At 41.8% G+C, this 21,555-nt stretch overlaps 2 protein-coding genes across 2 annotated transcripts; both read right to left on the bottom strand.

Annotated features, from left to right (window-relative positions):
- Positions 1-995: 995 nt before the first annotated feature.
- Positions 996-12,984, bottom strand: srp54 (signal recognition particle 54). Its single transcript, XM_088354726.1, has 17 exons — positions 12,837-12,984; positions 10,332-10,402; positions 10,106-10,235; positions 8,121-8,212; positions 7,954-8,038; positions 7,771-7,875; positions 7,614-7,680; positions 6,159-6,216; positions 5,913-6,063; positions 5,693-5,841; positions 4,787-4,887; positions 4,632-4,718; positions 4,477-4,550; positions 4,301-4,409; positions 3,712-3,882; positions 3,543-3,638; positions 996-1,435 (listed from the first exon to the last, which is right to left on the bottom strand). Exons 3-17 carry the CDS (start codon positions 10,181-10,183, stop codon positions 1,344-1,346), a joined length of 1,515 nt encoding a protein of 504 aa, XP_088210852.1. The 5' UTR covers positions 10,184-10,235; positions 10,332-10,402; positions 12,837-12,984; the 3' UTR covers positions 996-1,343.
- A 1,652-nt stretch (positions 12,985-14,636) lies between these two features.
- LOC148352140 (uncharacterized) lies at positions 14,637-21,498 on the bottom strand. Its single transcript, XM_088354990.1, has 31 exons — positions 20,973-21,498; positions 20,435-20,509; positions 20,283-20,366; positions 20,153-20,203; positions 19,967-20,077; positions 19,696-19,797; positions 19,286-19,330; positions 19,151-19,213; positions 18,967-19,011; positions 18,835-18,897; positions 18,644-18,688; positions 18,514-18,576; positions 18,357-18,401; positions 18,234-18,296; positions 18,079-18,123; positions 17,947-18,009; positions 17,788-17,832; positions 17,656-17,718; positions 17,495-17,536; positions 17,363-17,425; positions 17,142-17,204; positions 17,009-17,071; positions 16,848-16,910; positions 16,719-16,772; positions 16,595-16,657; positions 16,458-16,520; positions 15,973-16,035; positions 15,817-15,912; positions 15,702-15,752; positions 15,513-15,641; positions 14,637-15,449 (listed from the first exon to the last, which is right to left on the bottom strand). The coding sequence occupies exons 1-31, from the start codon at positions 21,496-21,498 to the stop codon at positions 15,157-15,159; spliced, it is 2,703 nt and encodes a 900-aa protein (XP_088211116.1). The 3' UTR covers positions 14,637-15,156.
- Positions 21,499-21,555: the final 57 nt, after the last annotated feature.

The raw sequence follows: 21,555 nt of genomic DNA, 5'->3' as shown, positions 1-21,555 counted from the left end.
GTAAGTTTTTTTTTAAAGCTGTCAATAAAAGAGTATTCAAACTTCTTTCTTTTAAAAAGGCCAGAGTGGGATTTCATCCTTGATCAAAGATTTAAGTGGCTGAACAAATACAGAGGTAAATCCCCGCTCCTTATTTTTCAATCAAGTTTGAAAATATCCTTTTATCGAAATTGTCGATTTTTATTTTCAGTAAGCGTTTTTTGCAAAATTTGTTTTTTTTTACTCATAGTAATAAATCCCACAAACACAAGTGGGAACAATGAAAATGCTAAAAAAAATCGTGATCAAAAAGTTTGCTGTAGTTAAAAAAAATGTATGCAGTGTACAGTATTCGTGTTTGTTTGAAATACTCCTCTTAATATTCTTACATCTTTTGTCTTTTATTACACCTTTATCCAGGAGTCCCTCATCTAATCTTGTTGTAAACAATGTACATGACTTGAAAAGCGCTATATAAATGCAGATAATTTCATTTCATTACATCCAGAGCTTTCGCTCTGAAAATGCTGGTCTACTGGTGATCCCAAGAGCCAAGAAGAAATCCGCAAGTTCGAGAGCGTTCTCCATTCGGGCTCCGGTGCTGTGGAATACTCTTCCTTTTGAGATTCAATCTAGGCTTAAAACACACTTCTATTCTATAGTTTATGAATGACCTAGATTTCATGTTGACAATATCTGTGTATTATTTGTTATTGCAACATCCACTGCACCCTGGTCATCCGGGAAGGGGGATTACCTAATGTGTGGTCCCCTCTCAAGGTTTCTTCATTTTCCTCATGTTGAAGTTTGAGTTTTTCCTTGCTTTCATGTAGGTTTTAGATAAGCGGATGATGTCATAATAATCTGTGGTCTGTGACGCCCTTTGACACTCCTTGTGATAAAGGGCGTCACAAATAAACACGTTACGTTATCAATGACAACGAATATTGATAACGGTTTTGCATCTTGACGACGAAAACCTGAACATTAAGCTGTAAAGCAATATCACACCCAAGAGCTTTTGAAAGTAAATAGATTTTTATTTACAATGTCAAACTGGTTGTAAATGTCACATTTTCTATTCAAATCTAGCCCAATAGTCTTTGAGTCAGTTGAGGAAATGGAGAAAAAAAGAAAATGAAAAAGGCAAGCTGTTTTTAAGTGTACACTCTCATTTTCTCAGGGGATTATATCGCTCTGTGATTGCACTTCATATTAAAAGTGGACCAATAGAAATATGAGTTAGCTGTTGTCCCGACGGGTCGGGATGCAGCATCTTCATCTGAATTTGTATTTAAAAAGTGAGCTTCTCTATCTGGCGAAAGCTCGTCCGGCTGCGGTCGCAAAGGGGCCTTCCGCGTGGCTCACATGTTGTTGAATCCCATCATGCCTTTCATGTTTCCGGCCGCCCCTTGCTGGAACTGCCGCATCATCGACTGCAGGCCTTGCATGCCTCCTGCAAATACACAAAATGTGACGTCGGTGAGATTCTGTATGTTTTAGATGCAGTTATGAGCATACAATATCTTCAACCCAGTTTTTCTTAATCTTTTTGGAGCCAAAGCACACATTTTTCATTTAAAAAAAAAAATAGAGATAGACCATCTATAGAAAAAAAAATACAAATTAATTAAATTAAGGTTTTTTAAATTTAAATAATCCTGTTAGTGGACGTTTTAGAGGAAGAGAGAAAGCGAGAAATAGAGAAAGAAAAATAAGAGAGAGAGAAAGAAAGATTGAAACAGAGACAGAGATAGAGAAAGATATGGAGATAGATAGATATAGAGATACAGATAGATAAATTTAGAGATAGATATAGAGAAAGAAAGATAAAGAGATATAGAGATGGATATAGAGAGATAGAGATATAGAGAGGGATAGAGATATAGTGATAGAGATAGAGATAGAGATAGAAATATAGATAGATATAGAGAGATAGAGATAGAAATATAGATAGATATAATTTTGACATTTTTAACCTGTTTTTGATGTTTTACTACCCATTTTCTGAAAAAAATATTCCTGAAAATTAGCACAAATATGTGCAAGATCTTTATTACTTTATTATTTTTGCAGTGCAATCTTAAAAAGCTTAATCTAACAAAATAAATGATTAAATAAACCGTACTATCTCATGAGCAGATACAAAAAAGAAAAAAAAAATTGTCTTCTGCCACCTACTCATATGGATGAATGTTTGTTACTCGGGTGATGATATGATGAAAGCAAAGAGTCACCATTGGCATGCTTTTGTAAAGATACAATTGGGCAATTTCCTGTGGCTAGACAAGGCCCCGGCACACTGGTTGAAAAACCCAGATCCACCTCATCTTCAATTAGTGTGTACAGTAGACAACCGGGATATGGCGACCATGCCTTATGACGTTTTTACTTCGTTTTTCAGCCCCTTACAGCATTTTCCCCACTATACAACATCAAATTACAATTATGAACGTTATACCCGGGGATACAGTGTCCCTGCCTTACGAATTTTGCATTTTTGGAATAAAAAAAAAAAAAATTAACCCTGCTTTAAAACATTTCCCACAACCTACGACAACAACAAAAGTGTTGTGCCCAAAATATAAAAATCCAAACTTTATGGTGTTCTTGCTTATTATGAGTTACATCTCTAAGACGCCTATCAATTAGTCAATATCATATAAAATGCTGCTCTGCTATTGGTTTGCGTGACGGCATGATAAAAATGCTGATGTGGTATTGGCTGAACTACCTCCCACAATGCCTTTCTGACTCTTCATTCAGTTAGCACAGACCTGAGCCCTCCGGTCTAGGAGGGCCGCATGTCCTGCACGATTTGGGAGGTTTCTCTTATTCAACTCAGCTATACAAATTATCAGCTCGTTAGCAAGCTGGCAGGAGCTTGAAATAACCTGTATTGGAGCGGAGAAACCTCAAAAACCAGGCAAGTCATGTGGCCCTCAAGGACCAGAGTACCCAGGTCTGAGTTAAAATCTTGTGTACTTCATAAAGACTTTGCGCGTTGGCGATAAAGTACTGTTTTTAGACTTTCAGTGATGCTAAAGGGAGAAGAAAAAACATGATAACCATGGTAACATAACTGCATCGAGAAATACATCGCCGTCTCCTCTCACCATTCATTCACCCGCTAACTCCAATTGACCAGTTAAAGTTTAATCACACCAAAGGGGAAAAAAACATACTTTTCTCTTTGCATGTGTATTTATTTATAATGTTATCTAATTTTATACAGATATATCAAACAAAGGTTATACCATGCACTATTTTGTTATCTTAATGTTTTTTTCTGGGGTATAGGGGTTCAGAGATAATTATTATAGATTTCTACCATAGATTTCTATCCCCCTATTACATGCAGCAATTTCATTTTGTGATCCCAATCACAGAGTTTTTCCTTGCCCGCATGTTGGTTTAAGATCAGGGGAAGGTGTCATTGTAATCCTGTGCAGTCTTTTGAGACATTTTTGTGATTAAGGGCTGTACAAATAAATGTGACTTGACTTAACTAGAACCGATTCATATCGTATCCCAGGGGTGAACTGCATTTGACAAAACATTACCCATATGGTGAAGAACACGTGGATCCATCATCTTGGCCATCTGCTGGTTGAGTTTGGCCATCTGAGAAGGGTTGACATTCTTGGACATGTCTCCTCCTGGTGCAAAGCAGAGAGTTGTTAAGAGACATGTGCCTCGCTAAAATACGGGCGTCATCGGTTGCGGCGTCACCTTTAAACAAGCCCTTGATGCCTCCCATCTTCTTGACCATTTGCGCAAACTTGGTGTACTGTGTCAGAAGTTCTTGTACGTCCCGGGTGGCCACGCCCGCACCGCGGGCAACGCGCTGGATGCGGTTGGTCTGCTTGCTGAACAGCTTGGCGCCGTCCTTGCTGTCTAGTTCTGCGGATCATAAGCAGTTACCCGGGTTGTTGCCGCGCTAAAGATGGAGCCTATAGGTAAGATGAAGCCTAAAAAAAAATCCATCCCCGCCCGAACCGGCCTGCAGGTATAAAAGCCCGGACCAGTCCAATCCTGACCAATTAACGTGATTTGTGGGACTGAGCCCAAAGCAAACATGAATTTCATATTTTATCTGAGAGGACTTGGGAGGAGGAAGGGTGATTTAGGCCAATTGCAAATGCTTTTCACCATTTTGATCCTAGAATAAATTTAAACAACCAGCACCAGCATGAAATTACTCTCCATCTTGAATTTTTTTAATCCACACAATATGTAAACAAACAATAATTTTTAATTTTTTTTTCCTAGTAGCATTTCTAAGTCAAATCAACGTGCCGGAATGCATACAGCATCTAACCTTGGTCGTTCATGCTGTCCATGATTGTCATAAGTTTCTTCAGCCTGGCCATGGATTCCTGCTCGTTTCCTTTACTCATGAAGTCAGTTCCGAAACCTGGGATCATACCCTACGCACAGACACGTATACATTTGGTCCCTGCTCAAAATATTGCTCGGGGATTTGCCTTTTGTTACCATGATCTGTCCAAAAGGTCCCATCTTCATGATGTTCTGGAACTGTTCGTACATGTCTCTGAGCGTGAACTGGCCTGAAGGTCAGAAGATAGGAACATGCGACTGAACCGTAGAATCTTTGCCCCGACTGGAATTTTTGGGATGAGTCGCCTCACCGTGCTTGAGCTTGTCGATCAGCTCCTCGTTGTCGTCAAGCTTGAGTTCGTTGACTCTGTCGATCAGGCCTTCGATGTCGCCCATGCCTGGCAGGAAAGGAGGTTAAGCGGGGAACTTCCTTCTCTTCGATTCACTTGAGAACGTGACAGCGTACCGAGCAGTTTGCTAACAAACGGCTGGGTCTTGAAGGGTTCAAAGTCATCGATGTGCTCGCCCGTACCGATGAAGATGATGGGACTCCGGGTGGCCGCCACCCTGACACACATCGCAAAAAAGGAGAAAAATACATTTTTGATCCGTTCGTATGTACTCTTAAGTGGCGATATGTCTCATAGCGGGGGTCCACCAAAGTAGCCCCAGGTAGCCCAGTTAGAGCACCCGAGTAGCCTGCGGACCAGTTCTGAAAATAGTGATTTTGAATTTCTAGGAAATTTGATATATAAATTAAATGGTAAATGGTCTGCATTTCTATAGCGCTTTTCAAGTCAATGAAGACCTCCCAAAGCGCTTTAAAATGTGCTTCACACTTACCCATTCAAACACACACACACATTCACACCAATAGGGAGTCAACCATGCAAGACGCCTGCTTATTGGGGGCATTAGGGATTCAGTGTCTTGCCCAAGGACACGTCAAAATATAACACGGAGGAGCCGGGAATCAAACCTGCGACCTCTTGATCCCAAGACGAGCGCTCTACCTCCTGAGCTAATGCTAATTGAGATTTTCCTTGCCCTCATGTAGGTTTTAGATCAAGGGATGGTGAAATAATAGTCTGTGGTTTGTCTGTGCAGCCTTTTGAGACTCATAGTGATTAAGGGCGTCACAAACATGACTTGACTAAAAAAAATATTCTCCGGACAATTTTCAGTGTTTTGTTTGCAAAAGTCCTTGATATAGCTGATTTTTTCAACCATACAAAAACTGTAGCTAAAGGCTCCATGGCAAAAGTTACATCCTTTATTTATTCATCATTTTTTCATTTTATGCAGTAAAAAAAAAATAGATTATGGAGAAAAAAAAGGTAAATGTTAAAGTTGCAATCTGGCAGTCACTTACGCGCTCAAAGCTCCGCCCCCTTTGGCATGGCCGTCCAGCTTCGTGACGATAACCGATGCAACGTCCACTTTGTCCTTAAAGGCTTTGGCCTGAGACTCGCAGGCCTGACCGATGGACGCGTCCATCACGTAAACAATGTTGTCGGGTTGCTATGAACACAAGACCGATAAGTTCGGAGTGGGTGGGTTCGTGAGGCGCGGCGGCGCGTTCGGGTACTCACCACGGCATTGGAGACTTGCAGCATTTCCTCAAAGAGAGAGTCTTCTTGTTTGTGACGTCCGCTCGTGTCTACTATGATGATCTCGAAGTTCTCGCCTTTGAATTTGTCCACGCCTTCGGCGGCGATGACTACTGGATCCATTTCGGTGTAACTATGTAAAACGACACAGCACTTTTAAAATAAGGTCTTTTTTGCGTTTAGTCGTTTTGCCAACGATTTAATCCTGATTTCTTCTCTGAGACTCACCTGCCGTAGAAAGGTATTCTGGCCTTGGTGGCGTTTTGTTTGAGCTGATCAAAGGCACCTGTAAAGAGGAAAGACAGCATGTAAGGTTCATGCTTAGAGATTATTAATTGTGACATTGAGGTAAAATAGGTAAATACAGTGGTGCCTCGGTTTGAAAATGTCTTCGAACTAGACCAAGGTCTTATTTAATTTCAAAATTTTTGAACTAAAATGGCCGAATTTTCACATTGCGAATATTATCAATTTAATTAGTAATTAGTATTACTGTGACCGTCTGCAGATACAGAGTGAGGCACGCAATTCTCTTGCCTCATGGCAGAGGGCAATAGTGAGACCAAAGATTCAGATTTTTTGCACACATCAGCCCCAAAGAATACAATTAATGATAATATCAGCAAGTCAAGCAATCCAGTATTTTTAACTCGTTGCATGGACCCTTTTTCATAATGGAGGATTACCTATCTGTTGATGATTTTTATTCAAAAGAAGCAAAAAAAATAGACTTCATTTATCATTTAAGGGAAGACAATAAAACATGTTTTCCTATGCTACAGTTTACATATTGCTTTATTGCTCTGCCAATAAATGATAAATAAGATGTAGGTCCATTTATTTGTAAATCTGACTGTGACTCATCAGACATAACCCCCACCGCCTGTCACTGAGGCTGCTGATATGTGTTCGACTTCACACAGTACATAAACGCTGAAAATTTTGTTCCTCAGCAACTGTTTGATTGTGAGAAAACCAGTCTTTTGGGGTAAATAATGGCAGCCAATAAATGCTTTTCAAAGGAGGAAAGAAAGATGCCGTCACGTCACTCCCAAGCTAAGTAATTCATACAAAAAAGTGTTCATATCAAGGTATATTTTATCAATTTTAACACATTATTATATTAGTATCGTATACATAATAATAATAATAATAATAATAATTTCCTTGTATTGTCATTCTGTGTAACAATGTACACAGAACGAAATGTCGATTGCACCTGACCCGTTGTAGCGAGCCGATGCAGCCGCAGCCAACATAGGGCGCCGCCGACCACTTTTTAAGTCTTAGGAATGACTCGGCCGGGGCGCGAACCACCGACCTCCCAGTCTCAAAGCGGGCGCCTTACCATCTAGGCTACTGAGCTGGTATGCACATGTTAAAGAATAATTTGCTGGTTGGATGCGGGTTTCATTGAAAAAGGTGGACTTTTCATTTGGGCTAGAACGGATTAATGAGTCTACCATTATTTCTAATGGGAAAAATAAATTCACATTTCAACCGAATCAGACCTCAAACCTGAAACAAAAGAAATTTGAAAGCTAAGGAACCACTGAATTATTAGTCTTCCCTAGTACTATACATATTTGTGAGCTTCTTAATTAGGGGTGTGATGGAGTTAGACCACCTGTAGCATCACTTATTCCCCTACAAAAACACACAAAAAAAACCTTCATGTTTTACCTGCTCTGAAGGTGTCAGCACATATAAGGCACGTCTTCCAGCCTTTTCTTTGGTAGTAATACGCCAGCTGCAAGACATGAGATACTAGGATCAACCTTTGGTTGTGTGTCTTAAATTTCCTCATAATTTCACTTATGCTTTGAGTTCAAAGTAAGACCTTCGAGCAAGTTGTGGTCTTGCCGCTGCCCTGCAGTCCAACAAACATGATGACATTGTTCTTCCCCTTTGATGGCGTCCACGCCTTCACACCAGGGTCCACCAGCTGCGGCCATATGACAACATAAAATCCACACGGGTACTTTCTTCATCCCTCCGCTTTTCTTTTTGGAACCAATCTGACCTTGACCAGCTCCTTGAAAACGGAGTGCTGGATCATCCTCCTTTTGTTCAGGCCTGACGCCATCTCTTCCAGGTCGATGGCGGCTCTGTGAGGACATTGAAAGTGTCCAATAGCACACATTTACTAAAATCCCACAATTCGGTAACTAAGGGAAATTAAAATCTTACTTGACATTCTCTCTTAGCTGCTTTACCAGCTTGATGTTGACATCTGCCTCAAGAAGGGCGGCGCACACCTCCTTCAACATGGAGTTGAGGACCTGATCGGAAAACATGCCAAAAAAATGTTTGATTTGTTAGCTCATGCTCCCCACCTTACGATGTTTTCACTTTAAGGTGTGGGATAAGAATACCATAGGAATCCATCTCCGGCAATATGGAAATTTCGCCTCGTGATTACCACCTCAGAGCAGATTTGGTATTCCAGGATCTACTCTATACCATAAAATGTGGAATTTTTTTATCTAGCTGATGACTTGCATCAGTTATAGTGACAGCCAGAATAAATTAACAAAAGACAGTAACAGATCCCAAAATAGCTCAATTAAGATTAACCCCTTACCGTTCCTGTAAAATTCACCCAAAGTAAATTAAATTCTGTTCTTTAACCGTTTGGAGAATATGGACGGTTTGGGTATCTTTTGAAAGGTATCAGTCTGAGGTTTTGTCCCAAACTGAAATAATCACTGCAAAGGCTACTAACGTCGAATAATCGGAGTTGGAACACACAGATAGAAGGTTTTTATTCTCGTCTGAGTTTTTGTAATCAAATGCCTGCAAAAGAGTGTAGCATGTGCATTTTAGCTGTAAAACAGGTGAGACAATGGCTTGAAGCCTTACAGAGTACCTTGTCAAATTTGATCACAATCTGAAAAGGTAAACATTGTATTTTACACGTTTTTCTAAGGGCAATCCTAGGCATTTCCAAAAGTGGACATGGGCAGTTCACACCCCTTAAAACTTTGCATTCGTGCATTGTACTTTTGCCAATTTTTCGACATTGTGAAAGAGTTATAAATGTTTGACTTCTCTTTCTAGAAGTCAATTCATGATTATGCACAATTGCGTGCAATAATTGTGCGTAGAAATGAATCCCGCTTGACTTTGCGCATGTGAATTTTTGGCTCTCATTTAAATTCACACTGTAAATGTGTATATATTTAAGATGAAAATTTCATTGGCTAACCAATGGTTAAATCCACATTTGAACTGCCACTATTGGCTAAAATTATTTGAAGCCGAATTGTTCATGATGGTGTTTTCAATACAGGCCCACATAGGTTGTCACAGGCTAAGGACAAAAAAAGCTTCCAATTGATCAAAAGCATTGTCAATCAAAAGGTCAGAGTCTAACGGAAGTATTGAAAATAACCTGACGCGTCTGTCCCTTTTTAAAGGGGAGTGATGAAGCCATATAGATGGATACAATGAATATAAAAACAATGCAGGAACGATTCTAGGCTGTTTTTTTTCCTCATCTGTCGGCATTATTGTGCGTTTTGGAGTAAATATTTTACACCGGATTTTCGTGAATGTAACCATATTTAGATAGATAGATAGATAGATAGATACTTTATTCATCCCCTAAGGGAAATTCACATTTCCAGCAGCATCCCTGAGCTGAGAACAATACAATAATAAAGCCAAAAGAATACAATATACAGATACCCAGTGTGACGTGCAAATGCCCACTTTAGCATGTTATATAGAGTAACTAAATAGTGCTACACAGAACACATAATGCAGTAAGATTCGGTAATATCCAATGTAGGTGGTGTGGTTTAATGTGGGCCTTTACTCTGCCGGGTGGAGTTAAAGAGCCTCATGGCATGAGGAAGAAAAGATCTCTTCAGTCTGTCCGTAGTACAAGAGCAAATATTTGCAGCAAATAGTATCATTAGGAGACTCCAAGGAGACGTTAGAGGTGAGATACGCTGCCATTATATTTTTCAGGTATCTTGCTACAGACTGATGGTGACGTTTCTGTTATTAGTATATTTTGAAATGGATTCCTGGGAGTTTACGCTGTCGAATGATATACAGCGTGACGTTTTTCAGTGACTTGTGAAAACACGACTTCCTGACTATCGTTAAGGGGTTAACTTCTGGCCAAAAATAATAACGTAAACATTGAGTCAAAGTCCTACATCTACCTCTTCATTGATGATGGTGGCATTGCTGAGTGACCTCAGCGCCGAGGTGATCTTGCGCCCTAAATCGGCGAGCACCATGATGACGTGTGATGCTTCACGGTTGCGCCCTCCGCTTTACGCGCTTCCGCCTCTGCTCAAGAAACACACACGCTTAAGTGATTCATGCATGAAATTATAGAGAAAATGCAACTGATCTGTTGCTCAATTGAGACATAGCAATACTTACGTATGAGTGGCGGGGGATTCTCAACAAAGAGTCCTGACCAGCTGAGGGCAGCAGACAACACTTCCTGCAAACTGAAATAAAGAAAAAAAAAATTTTTTTTTTTACATGTTCCATGCTTCCTCCCATTCTTTTTCATGCTTAAAGCGCCATCTATCTTTTCAGAGAGCAAGAAAACATAAGGAGGAGCTAATAGACCAGGGGTCAGGAACCTATGGCTGGCGAGCCATATATGGCTCTTTCTATGAGTACCTGTGGCTCAGAGACAAATTTGATTGCATGCAAATTTTCTCCATCTCGTTCAAAACTTGAGCCATTTATCCTGTTCAGATACACGCAAAGCCAAACCAAACCAAAGCTAAATAACAAGTATTGCTTAGCAGAATATATCGGGCACGTTTTTCACTACAATTTACAGCAAGGTGTCACAGCCAAAAAATAAAAAAATTAAACAAACTCGTTTTGGCTGTACAATGCTAAATAATCCTTTATATAAAAGCTCCCTATATAATCTGTGTTCAGTGTTCAGATACCTTATCATGAAATCCACAGAACAAACTGTAAATACGCCAAAACACCGGAAAGAGAACTTAGTTATTTGATTGGGTGAGTGGGAGGGATGGCTGGAGCTATGCAAAAAGTGCAAGCACTCCCTCCCATCTCTCGCCCTACTCCGTCTGCGCCAAAAGTAAGCACATCAGGCTCGATGTTTGCAGAATGTTGTGACGTTTTTACAAAACAACTGCTTGCATCTGGTTTTGAAACCAATATGTATGAAAAAAAAAGGGTCAAAATGAGTTTAACCGATCTTGAGTCATTGCAAGAAAGAGACAAGTTTAAAGTGGTATGTTTGTTGATTTTGGGACACGGGCTCTGGCATTATTCTTTTTTCATAATTTTATCAAATCATCAAAAATAAATGTGCTGAAGACTAAGCTTTTGTTTGGGGCGCGGGTTTAGCAATTTAGTAAATTTGTCTCTTAATATATGGCGTGGCTCTTTCCCAAAATAAAATTAATATATTTTGCTTTTATGGCTCTTTGAGTCAAAAAGGTTCCCGACCCCTGTATTAGACCAATTGCAAGGCACATTTCGACTGGCGAATATTCACACACAAAATACACTTCATGCGTAATTTAATTCTCTAAATAGATTGTTGGCGCAGTCTATATTGGTTCATGAGGGACTGAACCAAATGATCTGAACATATATCAAATATTAACACCCAGATAATTGAATCAAAGAAAAATGAATATGTATGGAGAAGAGTCCGTGCAGTTACTTCATTGTGCCTGCATACTAATGTCAAAACTGCAGTTTAAAAATATTAAATTCAATACCTGTTAACTTGTACCTTTTGCCAATTCTATACAATTTGAAATGGTGTACGCTATACAACAATTTTATATGGAAAAAAACTACTAAAATATACTGCTCCATATAATAAGCAACACTAAATTTACTGCGAGTGGGGAAAGTACTAAGATGCTGAATTGCTTGAGGAGTTTGCCTGGTAAATGAAAATAACATTGTTTACACGGATTAACTTTGTTTTTATTATGCTTAGTCTAACTTACTGCAAGTAAATAGGTGCCATGTTGTTGTAACGTTTATTGTCGCTTAATAGGGGGGATTACAATCATTAATAAGGGCAGCAGTTGCCCGAGGTAGACAAGTATGCAATTTGTGCCTGTCCTTTTGTAAAATTGCAAAACGTGGAAATAAACAGTGGCTCAGGAGGTAGAGCGCTCGTCTTGGGATCAAGAGATCGCAGATCGAATCCCAGCTCCTCCGTGTTACATGTCGAAGTGTCCTTGGGTAAGACACTGAACCCCTAATACCCCCAATAAGCAGGTTAGCGCCTTACATGGCTGCACGGCCGCTATTGGGAAATGTGAAGCACACTGTAAAGCGCATTGGGAAGTCTTGACTTGAAAAGCGCTATATAAATGCAGATCATTTCATAGGTGAATGCTAACTGGGTTTTGCACCAATTATTTAATAAGTTTGAATCGCTAAAATAAAGTTAGGCATCTATTAAAGGAACTGTCTTTGCAAGTGGAGACTATTACATTATCTAAGCAGATAGTATGGGGGGGGGGGAATTAATCATGCTGAAAACGAAGATGGCTAGGATGGGCTCCAGCACCCCCCACGACCCTAATGCAGATAAGCGGCGTAGAAAATGGATGGATAACACTTAATGATGCGTTTGTGGACTATCATTTTAATACGCATCTTCTAAAGCAACGATGAAAATCCAACATTCAATTTAATTTTACAATAATCACCCAGTTCCGAAATAACACGTCAGATGTTTATAGGCGGTTAAAAAAATGATAGCTCGCAAAGTAGCTGTCACAATTTTCGACACCCAAACACAGCAGCTAACAAAATCAATGCTAATATTAGCAGTTAGCTCGAGTATCAAACAATTGGCAGTCCGCATGACCACAAACGGAGTGAAAAAGTAGACACATAATTCTCGATAAGGCGTGGAACTCGAACCTGGAACGTTTCCACACCGAATTAGGATTTCGCCGTCGCCACAACTGCTAACCCTGTTTGCTCGTCATCAGTTTACTAAACCGGAAGTGAGCGTCGTCACTTTTCTTCTTCGTTGGTTGGTCATGTGCGCCAAGTTTCCAATGTCGCCATCTAACGACCAAATGATAAACATTGAGCACGTGTAAAACGTAAACAGTTAAAACAATGTTACTAAAATACAAAGTGAAATTTACGTAGACTTGGACAATAGATAGGTTATTCCCGTGAGTTTTTTTAAAATATTTTATTGTATACATTCAATAATTAAAAAAAATACTGTGGATTGAGTTTATCACGAAGGTTACACTCATAAAAGACTTCCCCAAAATGCAAAATCCGGGAAGAAGAAACTTCTCATCTCATCTCATTAGCCGTACCGCTCCCGGCCTTACTGTGCGGAGTTTGTATGTTCTCCCCGTGCTTGCGTGGGTTTCCTCCGGGCACTCCGGTTTCCTCCCACATTCCAAAAACATGCATTACAGGTGAATTGGCCGGTCCAAATTGTCCCTAGGTTTGACTGAGCGAGTGAGTTGTCTGTCTCCGTGTGCCCTGCGATTGGCTGGCAACCAGTCCAGGGTGTCCCCTGCCCACTGCCCGATAATTGCTGGGATGGGCTCCAGCATCCCCGCGACCCTGCTGAGGATAAGCGGTGCAGCTGATGAGATGAGAAGAAGACACTTGTGATTTTTTATTTTGAATTAAAATATTATACTGTTAAATACTTTTGTGGGTGCAGAAAATCTTGTTGACATTAGGGCCTGAAGAGAAACGTGAAATTGCAAGAGGATTTGCATGGTACTTAAGTATTTTGGGATGGATATCGTCTCTGAAAGGAAAACGCTTGACACAGGCAACAGCGACCAGATGATGAAGGTGCTGTAGCTGAGTCAAATCAGGAGGCTTCTCTTGTTACTGGCATCCATGCAAACCAGAAATCTTTTTTTCATGTAGTGGAGACATTCATTGATTACAGAAAACACCCCTGTGCATTTGCCGCACTTCTCAGCCACAGAGTCCCCTATCACACTACCCTGGCGGGGGAAGTCGGCTATGGAATTGGAGGAGAGAAGTTTAACTGAGGATCAGGAAAAGATGGGCAATCACGGCCTGCCAACTTGAGGGCGTTGTGGTTCAGAGTCAAAACATCCAGTGACCACTGGACACCACCTGATGACATCTTCTCTTGGTTAAAAGCTACAGTCACTTTTTGAGTGACAGAGGTAGCACTAATTTGTGTATGTAATAACTTAGGAAATAAAGCCTGGAACAATGAGCAGATATTTCAAAGGCTTTTTTTTTTACAGAATATTCTGGACACGGCTGTATCACACACAAAAAGGCAGCAGACAGTTCACGAGTGCAGAGAAGAAAAATGGCGTATAATCATTCTTATACTAACAGTGTGATCTATGAGCTTTTTTAAAACAAAACTCAAGGAAGCCTTTGTCTGAACGGATTCTAACAAGTACAGATATGATGCTGCTCAAGACGACCTCTGGCTACAAAATAAGACAACCGATGTTGCATAATTGCTATTTGATAAACAAAGAAGTTATAAATGACTGAAATAATGAAGAGGTTGTTAATGAAGAAATTATATAATAATGTCTAAATATACAGTGACACATTTCAATATTACAAAAGTACATGTAATATTAAACCACAAGGCTGTTGATGACAAACAGGTAGAGAATTGGGGAGCCTGTTTAGCCAATCATAATGCAAAACACAATGCATCATGCTAATAAGTTAAATAGCAAACCCGTGAAAAATGAACCGCATTATTGCAAGTGTTTACTGTATATTGCTAGTTACTGTTTTTAGTAATAAGCATACATTTGGTATGTTGTATGAATATGTATATATACCAAAGCCATATCTCCCAAGTGGGAGATGGCTAGAGTCAGGAACATGTTCTTATTTCTGACTCTTTCTGGGAGATTGATACAGAGGAGGGGGTTCCCAGCCCTCTCGCTCCGCCCAACTTGTGTTGGGAGTCATTAATGGTATGTTGTACTTTTTATATTATTGAATAAGGCACATAGTTTCAAACAGGCTTTCTATTGTAGAGAATATGTTCATAAAATAAGATAACATGTTAAAATGGATGCTGGCGAGCATATAAGCATATAAGATAGCATGTTAGCTTGTCATATTGAGCGACCCAGGTGTTCTTTGGGGGCTACGCGAAGCCCACAGGCACTATGTTGGTGACCCCTGTTTTGGAGGTCCAAATACGTTAGCACGGGTGTTTGCCTGTTGCGTTCAGAGCACAAAAAATTCACTGCTCTGCCTCCAGCGGGAATAGCAAGAATCCACTAAAGACGCTAAAGCTGCGTGTGTCGTCGTATAGTCGGTAACTGGCGGGTAGGCTGAGGCGCACGCGGTCTCCAGCATTTAACGGTATCAGCACGCCGTTAGCGGTGGATGCGTAGCCTCCGTGGTCGTTGAGGTCAAGGCTGGAGACGACGGGTTCCTCGTTGCGGTACAGGGTGACGCCCATGTAACCTTTCAGGAAGTCAGCCGCTGTGAAGCTGAATACATAGACACCGTCCACAGGGGCCGTGAAAACACCTGCAGGATACGTGCGATATAAGTATTTTCATTGCATTATCATTTTCCTCATTGTAAGCTCACCTGAGGTCACGTCGTATGCCCGGCCGACATTGGCGAAAATCTTGGTGAAGATCAACGTGGTCTCTTGGTCGAAAGGGCCCACAGATCCAGAGTCGGTGAGTGCGGCAGCGAAAGCCACCTTGGTCCCACCTGCCGATGACAAGATTTATGAATTCACCAGCAGGGCGAAAACCAACTAGACTTTGCTACCTGATGTCGGTGTGTTGCGTTGCTCCAAAATGTGCAACTGGAACATCAACTCTGAAAGGGCAAACGTCACAGTGAGGAAGACAAGCACACACCAACCAAACTACGGTTGTGTGACCTTCAGATGCCGCCCTCAGGTCATCCACCTTCTGCTCACTCCTGTTGACCTTCCCCATCAGGATCGACAGAACCTCGGAAAGTTGCGTAGCCTGAGCTGAAGGATGATAAGATGATGACGATGATGCTCTCATACAACAATCTCTCATGAACTGACCTTTACGTTCATTCTCGATTGCTTTTAGGAGTTCCTCAGTGATGTTCAGTCGGACCTTCAGGTCTTTGGATACGTTGTGAAAAGTCATAAAATCAGGATGAGGACATGAGAAGTAAATCGTTATAGGAGAACCTCGGGATACGACATAAATCTCTGAGGTGGGGATTGCAAAGTTATACGGCCATGTAGCGGGGGTTAGACACCTGTGGTAATCAGCCAATGTATTCCAAACCCCCGGGACGTCAGATAAAAACACAAAAACAAAATAGTATATGTCCTGGGGTTAAAGGAGCAAAACATAAATGACCGGTGGTCCCCAGCTGATGACCCAGTCAGGCCCAAGTGTTCAGGGTACACGAGCATTCCAATGGCGCCGGAGGAGGCGCGTCTGGCAGAAATGCCCTGCAGGAAGACTACCCTCCTGTATTTCCATTTGTTTGGTACTCCTTATTTGGGGGATTTACTGTATATGAGAGGGACCTCACCTGCAATATTGAAGATGTTGTCACTCATCTGTGACTCCAAGTTTTTAAGTTGTGTCGTCTGGGCTTGAGGACGCCACAACAGAAACAATTAATATGAAAATAACAACAATGACATTTTCGTGTTATTACACACTCACCTGTGATTTCAGTCTTGAGTTCTTGCTGAATTGTCTCGCTGGCGTTCAGTCGGACGACCAACGCTACCAAATGGAATCATTGATAGGTCACAAATCCAAACATAAGTATGTGCTAGTGGCATACCTGCATTGTTGTGCGTCAGTTGTGACGCAAAGTCGTCAAGTCGTACTGCCTGAGCTGGCCGTGGCAACAAGGATGATAAGATTGATGCTTGCCGGCTATAGACTTACATGCTCTCGCTCTCACACACACCTGTCTGCTCATCCTGGAACCGGTCCAAAAGTTTCTCACTGACGTTGAGTCGGACCTCCAACGCTACACATTATAAATGCAACAGTCTCAGAAAAGGTTATGACACGAGAACAGAATGTTCAAATCCTGCTGTGTTGAGATAAAAGAAGATGAATACCCACCTGAGTTAAGAACCATCAGCGTCTCCACCTGAGCCTCAGCGATCCTCAGACTGTTCTTTAGAGCTTCAAATAGTATATTGAATCCTGTCAGCTCCTAGCTTGCAGATTCGAGTTAGCATACCAGTTGCCATACCTGCCGTGTTGTTCCAGCCTTGTGCCAGTTGCACTTCTATCCAGGAGATTTGACCTGACTTGACTGAAAAAGCAATGACATTATGGAAAACCTGACCAGGACCCGTAGTATGTTTTACAGTGTGTTTAAACTTCTGAACTCCAGAACTGAGGTCTACAGAGTCATGGTCTTAAAAGTATAGGGAAAAAACAGCTCATGGGGTCCTTTTTCTAAAACCTCACCTGACTTTTCAGTAAAAAGTTCCTCCACTCGGTTTTCCACCATGCCCAGTTGTAGCTTTAACCCTGTAGACCATAACCACTTCAGACACACTCTGGCACAAGTACACCAAATTTGAAGAGCGTGGTGCTTACCTTCACTCGCAGTCCGTGTGGTATTCAGTATGTTCACAACAGCTAAAATAAAAAAAAACATCATGAAAACAGCATCCTCTTGACCCCGCCAGAATCGAGCCCTAAATAGTCAATGTCTTCAAAGCACAGGACAAAAAGTGGCAGCCCTACTATAATCTTACCTAACTTTTCAGACAACAGTTCCTCCAATCGGTTTTCCACCATGCTCAGTCGTAATTTCAACCCTGTAGACCAGAACCACTTCAGACACACTCTTGCACAAGTATGACAAGCGACAAGAGTGTGGTACTTACCTTCACTCTCGGTCCGTGTGGTATTCAGTATGTCCACCACAACAGCTATAAACAAACAACATCATGAAACCAAAGTCCAGATCCCCAGGAATAGAGCCATCAATACTCAATGTCTTAAGAGTACAGGACAAAATAAGGGCGGCCTAACGACAACCTTACCTGACTTTTCAACTAACAGTTCTGCCACTCGGTTTTCCACCATGCTTAATTGCAGCTTCAACCCTGTAGACAGGAACCACTCCAGGGACACTCTTGCGCAAGTATGGTAAGTGTGAAGAGTGTGCTACTTACCTTCACTCTCAGTCTGTATGGTCTTCAGTGTGTCCACCACAACAGCTAAAACCAAAGAACATCATGAAACCAGTATCCTGACTGCCAAGAATCAAGCTATCAATAGTCAATGTACTTAGATTAAAGAACAAAAAATGGCCTAACTAAAACCACACCTGACTTTTCAGACAACAGTTCCTCCACTCGGTTTTCAACCATGGTCAGTCGTAGCTTCAACCCTGTTGACCATAACCACCTTAGACACACTTTTGCACAAGTGTCAAGAATTTGGTACTTACCTTCTCTTTCAGCCCATGTGGCATTCAGTGTTTCCATCACAGCCGCTGTAAACAAACAATATCATGAAACCAGAGTCTTGACTCCCAGAATCAAGCCCTCCAGACTAAAGGTGTTCAGAGTACAGGACAATGAATGACAGTGTTACTCCAACCTCACCTGAATTTTCAGTCAACAGTTCCTCCACACGGGTTTCAACAGCGCTCAATCGTATCTTCGACCCTGTAGACCAGAACCACATCAGTGACTAACGCAAGCAAGAACCTAGAGGTAAGATTGTGGCGCTTACTTTCACTCTCAGTCTGTGCGGCATGCAATGCTTCCACCACAGAACCTGTAAACAAATAACATAATCAAACCAAAGTCCAGACCTCCCGAACCAAGCCCTCAAGAGTTAAAGTCTTCAGAGTTTAAGACAAATAAATGGCGGGGTTGTCAACCTTTTGAGCAACTCAACAATTTTTTTCTCTACCACCTCACCGGTCTTTTCGGTCGACAGTTCCTCTACACGGTTTTCCACCACGCTCAGTCGAAGCTTCACCCCTGTAGACCAGAACCACCTAAGAGACACTCTCGCGAAAGTGTACCAAAAGCGAAGAACGTGGTGCTTACCTTCACTTTCAGTTTGTGTGGTATTCAGTATGTTCACCATAACATCTAAAAACAAACATATAAAACCTGAGTCTTGACCCCCCAGATTGAAGACCTCATTTGTCAAAGTCTTCAGAATACAACAAAAAATAGGGATGCTGTCGACCATTTGAACAGGTTAACAGTTCTTTCTGTACAACCTCACCTGACTTTTCGGTCAACAGTTTCTCGACTCGGTTTTCCACCATGTTCATTTGCAGCTTCAACCCTGTCGACCAAAACCATCTGAGCGACACTCCAGCACAATTATACAAAGAGTCAAGAAGTATGCGGCGCTTACCTTCACTTTCAGTCCGTGTGGTATTGAGTGATTCTACCATTGCCGCTGCAAACAAACAACAACATGAAACCTGAGCCCGAGATAAAAAAAATGTATATATAATGCAGGATATCAAGACCCAATAGTCTAGCCCTAAAGTACAAAGAGCAAATCATAGACTTTCAGAATTTGAACCTCTCGTCTCAAAGCCATCACTCTCAAGATTCGCTGACCTTCGAACAAGAGTCCATTTCTCTATAATCAAGAGATCAATAGTCTGAGGCTTCAGAGTCTAAACTTGTAGTGAACATCTATAACCAAACATTTAATGGAAAGACTTCCAGAGTCCAAACCTCCACGATCAGGACCCTTAAAATACAAACCCTTTTCTTCTGGGCAAATTTGAAGAGGATCCCCAAATGCACAGTTACCTCTGAAGTCCTGTAGTTGTCGTTCACGCGTCATCACTTGGCCCTCTAGGTGCAAAAGTCGACCAAGTAGAGCACTCATATTTCGGTGTATACGTGATGAATCTAAAAATTAGGAATAGAAAGTCAAGACCCCAGACCATAACACTTACTGTAATACACAGTTATTTTCGTGGCTCGTCTCGTACATTCTAGGGAAGGTTTATGCTATGGTTTCACTGATTGGTCTGTGAGGGGTCAATATCAAAGCTTGTCAACCTCCACTAAGTCTCACCTGTATCCAGACGGTATTCTGACTCCCGCCGTTGGACCTCTCTATCTGAAACTGAGGCCGTTGGGTGACCTCGGCTGGAGTTCTGATGGTCTTGGATTTCTGCATCCTCTACTAAAACGGATAAAATAACAATCATAAGACCTGACTCATTCTGAAAAACTCGGTGACTGAAACATTAATTTGCACCTGAGCTCCTCTTCCTCAGATTTTCCACCAGGCAAAGTCGAGACGCAAGAACTGTTAGCACACAAATGACTGATCTCATGAGATTTGCGAGGCTAGTTATGATTGGCTGACTTGGAATTCTGAACATTACCTGTACTCTTCCTTTTGAGCTGGTCCAGAGCGCTCTCACTGGCTCTCAGCCTTACTCTCAGGAAGGGAACCTCACTGGCAAGAGCTGTGTACGTTATTGCCATGGTAAAGAACTGTTTAATGGACGTCAGTAAAACGGATCATACGATTTACCTGATGTCTTCCGCTTCAAGTCCTCTGCAGAACTTTCACTGGCGTTAAGTCTGGATTGTAACTGTAACATTTCCTCTGAGTAACACACACCCAACACATTACTGTAAAATGCAACGAAAGGGTGTTGCGGAGACAACAAGCCTAGAAAAAACATAGAATCCAGGTACAGGGCTGGACCTGGGCCAGAATTTCAGCCCTGGTGTCTTTACTTCAACCTACTACGCTAGTCCATCTTAAAGCGAACAGTATAGTGAAACATGAAACAAAATCCCCTTGTAACCACATGAGCTGAGTCAATGCAGCCCTTTTCATCTCCAGCGAACATGGCGGATCTCCTTCCTGAGGACATCTGACCAACTTTTGCCATGTATCAACATACACTAGAAGAGCACCACATTGTAAGATTGTAACAAAAACATTGCACTGCACTTGAAATGCCCTGTATGCCAGCCATGGTCAGCCCTACTTAAGTTAGAGATATGTGGTCTTGGTTTATTTGTATAAAATAACGGCGCATGTATGGTTTCAAATTACTGACCTTGCCTGAGCTCCTCCCTCCTTTTAAATTCTGAGTTCATTTCAGATAGCATCTTCTTGTCAGCCTCCACCTGAACCTGCAATGAGTCCAGAACCCGTTTCTGCTTTTCCGCCGCCTCATTGCTATCCCTCAAGCGGTTCTCTGTAGTCCGTAGGGCATGTCGTTGATCCGCTGCAGCTGCCTGTAGACTGAGGACCAGCGTCCTGTCCGTATTAATCTGGACCTGCAAAGAGTCCAGCTGTTTCCTCTGTTTATCTGCCACCTCCTGTGAATCCCTTAGGTGGCTCTCTGTGCTCCTGATGGACTGGCGTTGGTCCACCACTGCTGCTTGTAGACTAAGCACCAGTTCTCTTAAGCCCACCAGCTCAGTCCAGATAACAGACAGTTCTGGAGGGGCAGGTACTACCTGTGGTATGGTCCGTGTCCTGAAGGCCCGGTCCCGAAAGGGGATCAAACCCAAGACTTTGGACAGTCCACTGAGCAGAAACAGGAACTTTGCGGTTTCACCAAACTTCATCGCAACCATTTAGACCGGCGTCCACCCGACACACACACTTTCCACACGCACCCTTGTAGCAACACC

This window comes from Urocampus carinirostris, chromosome 15 (assembly GCF_059441175.1).
Source record: "Urocampus carinirostris isolate Australia breed hairy pipefish chromosome 15, RoL_Ucar_1.0, whole genome shotgun sequence".
Lineage (NCBI taxonomy): Eukaryota > Metazoa > Chordata > Actinopteri > Syngnathiformes > Syngnathidae > Urocampus > Urocampus carinirostris.
Note: the sequence above shows the minus strand (reverse complement) of the source record. Positions and strands in the feature narration are given on the sequence as shown.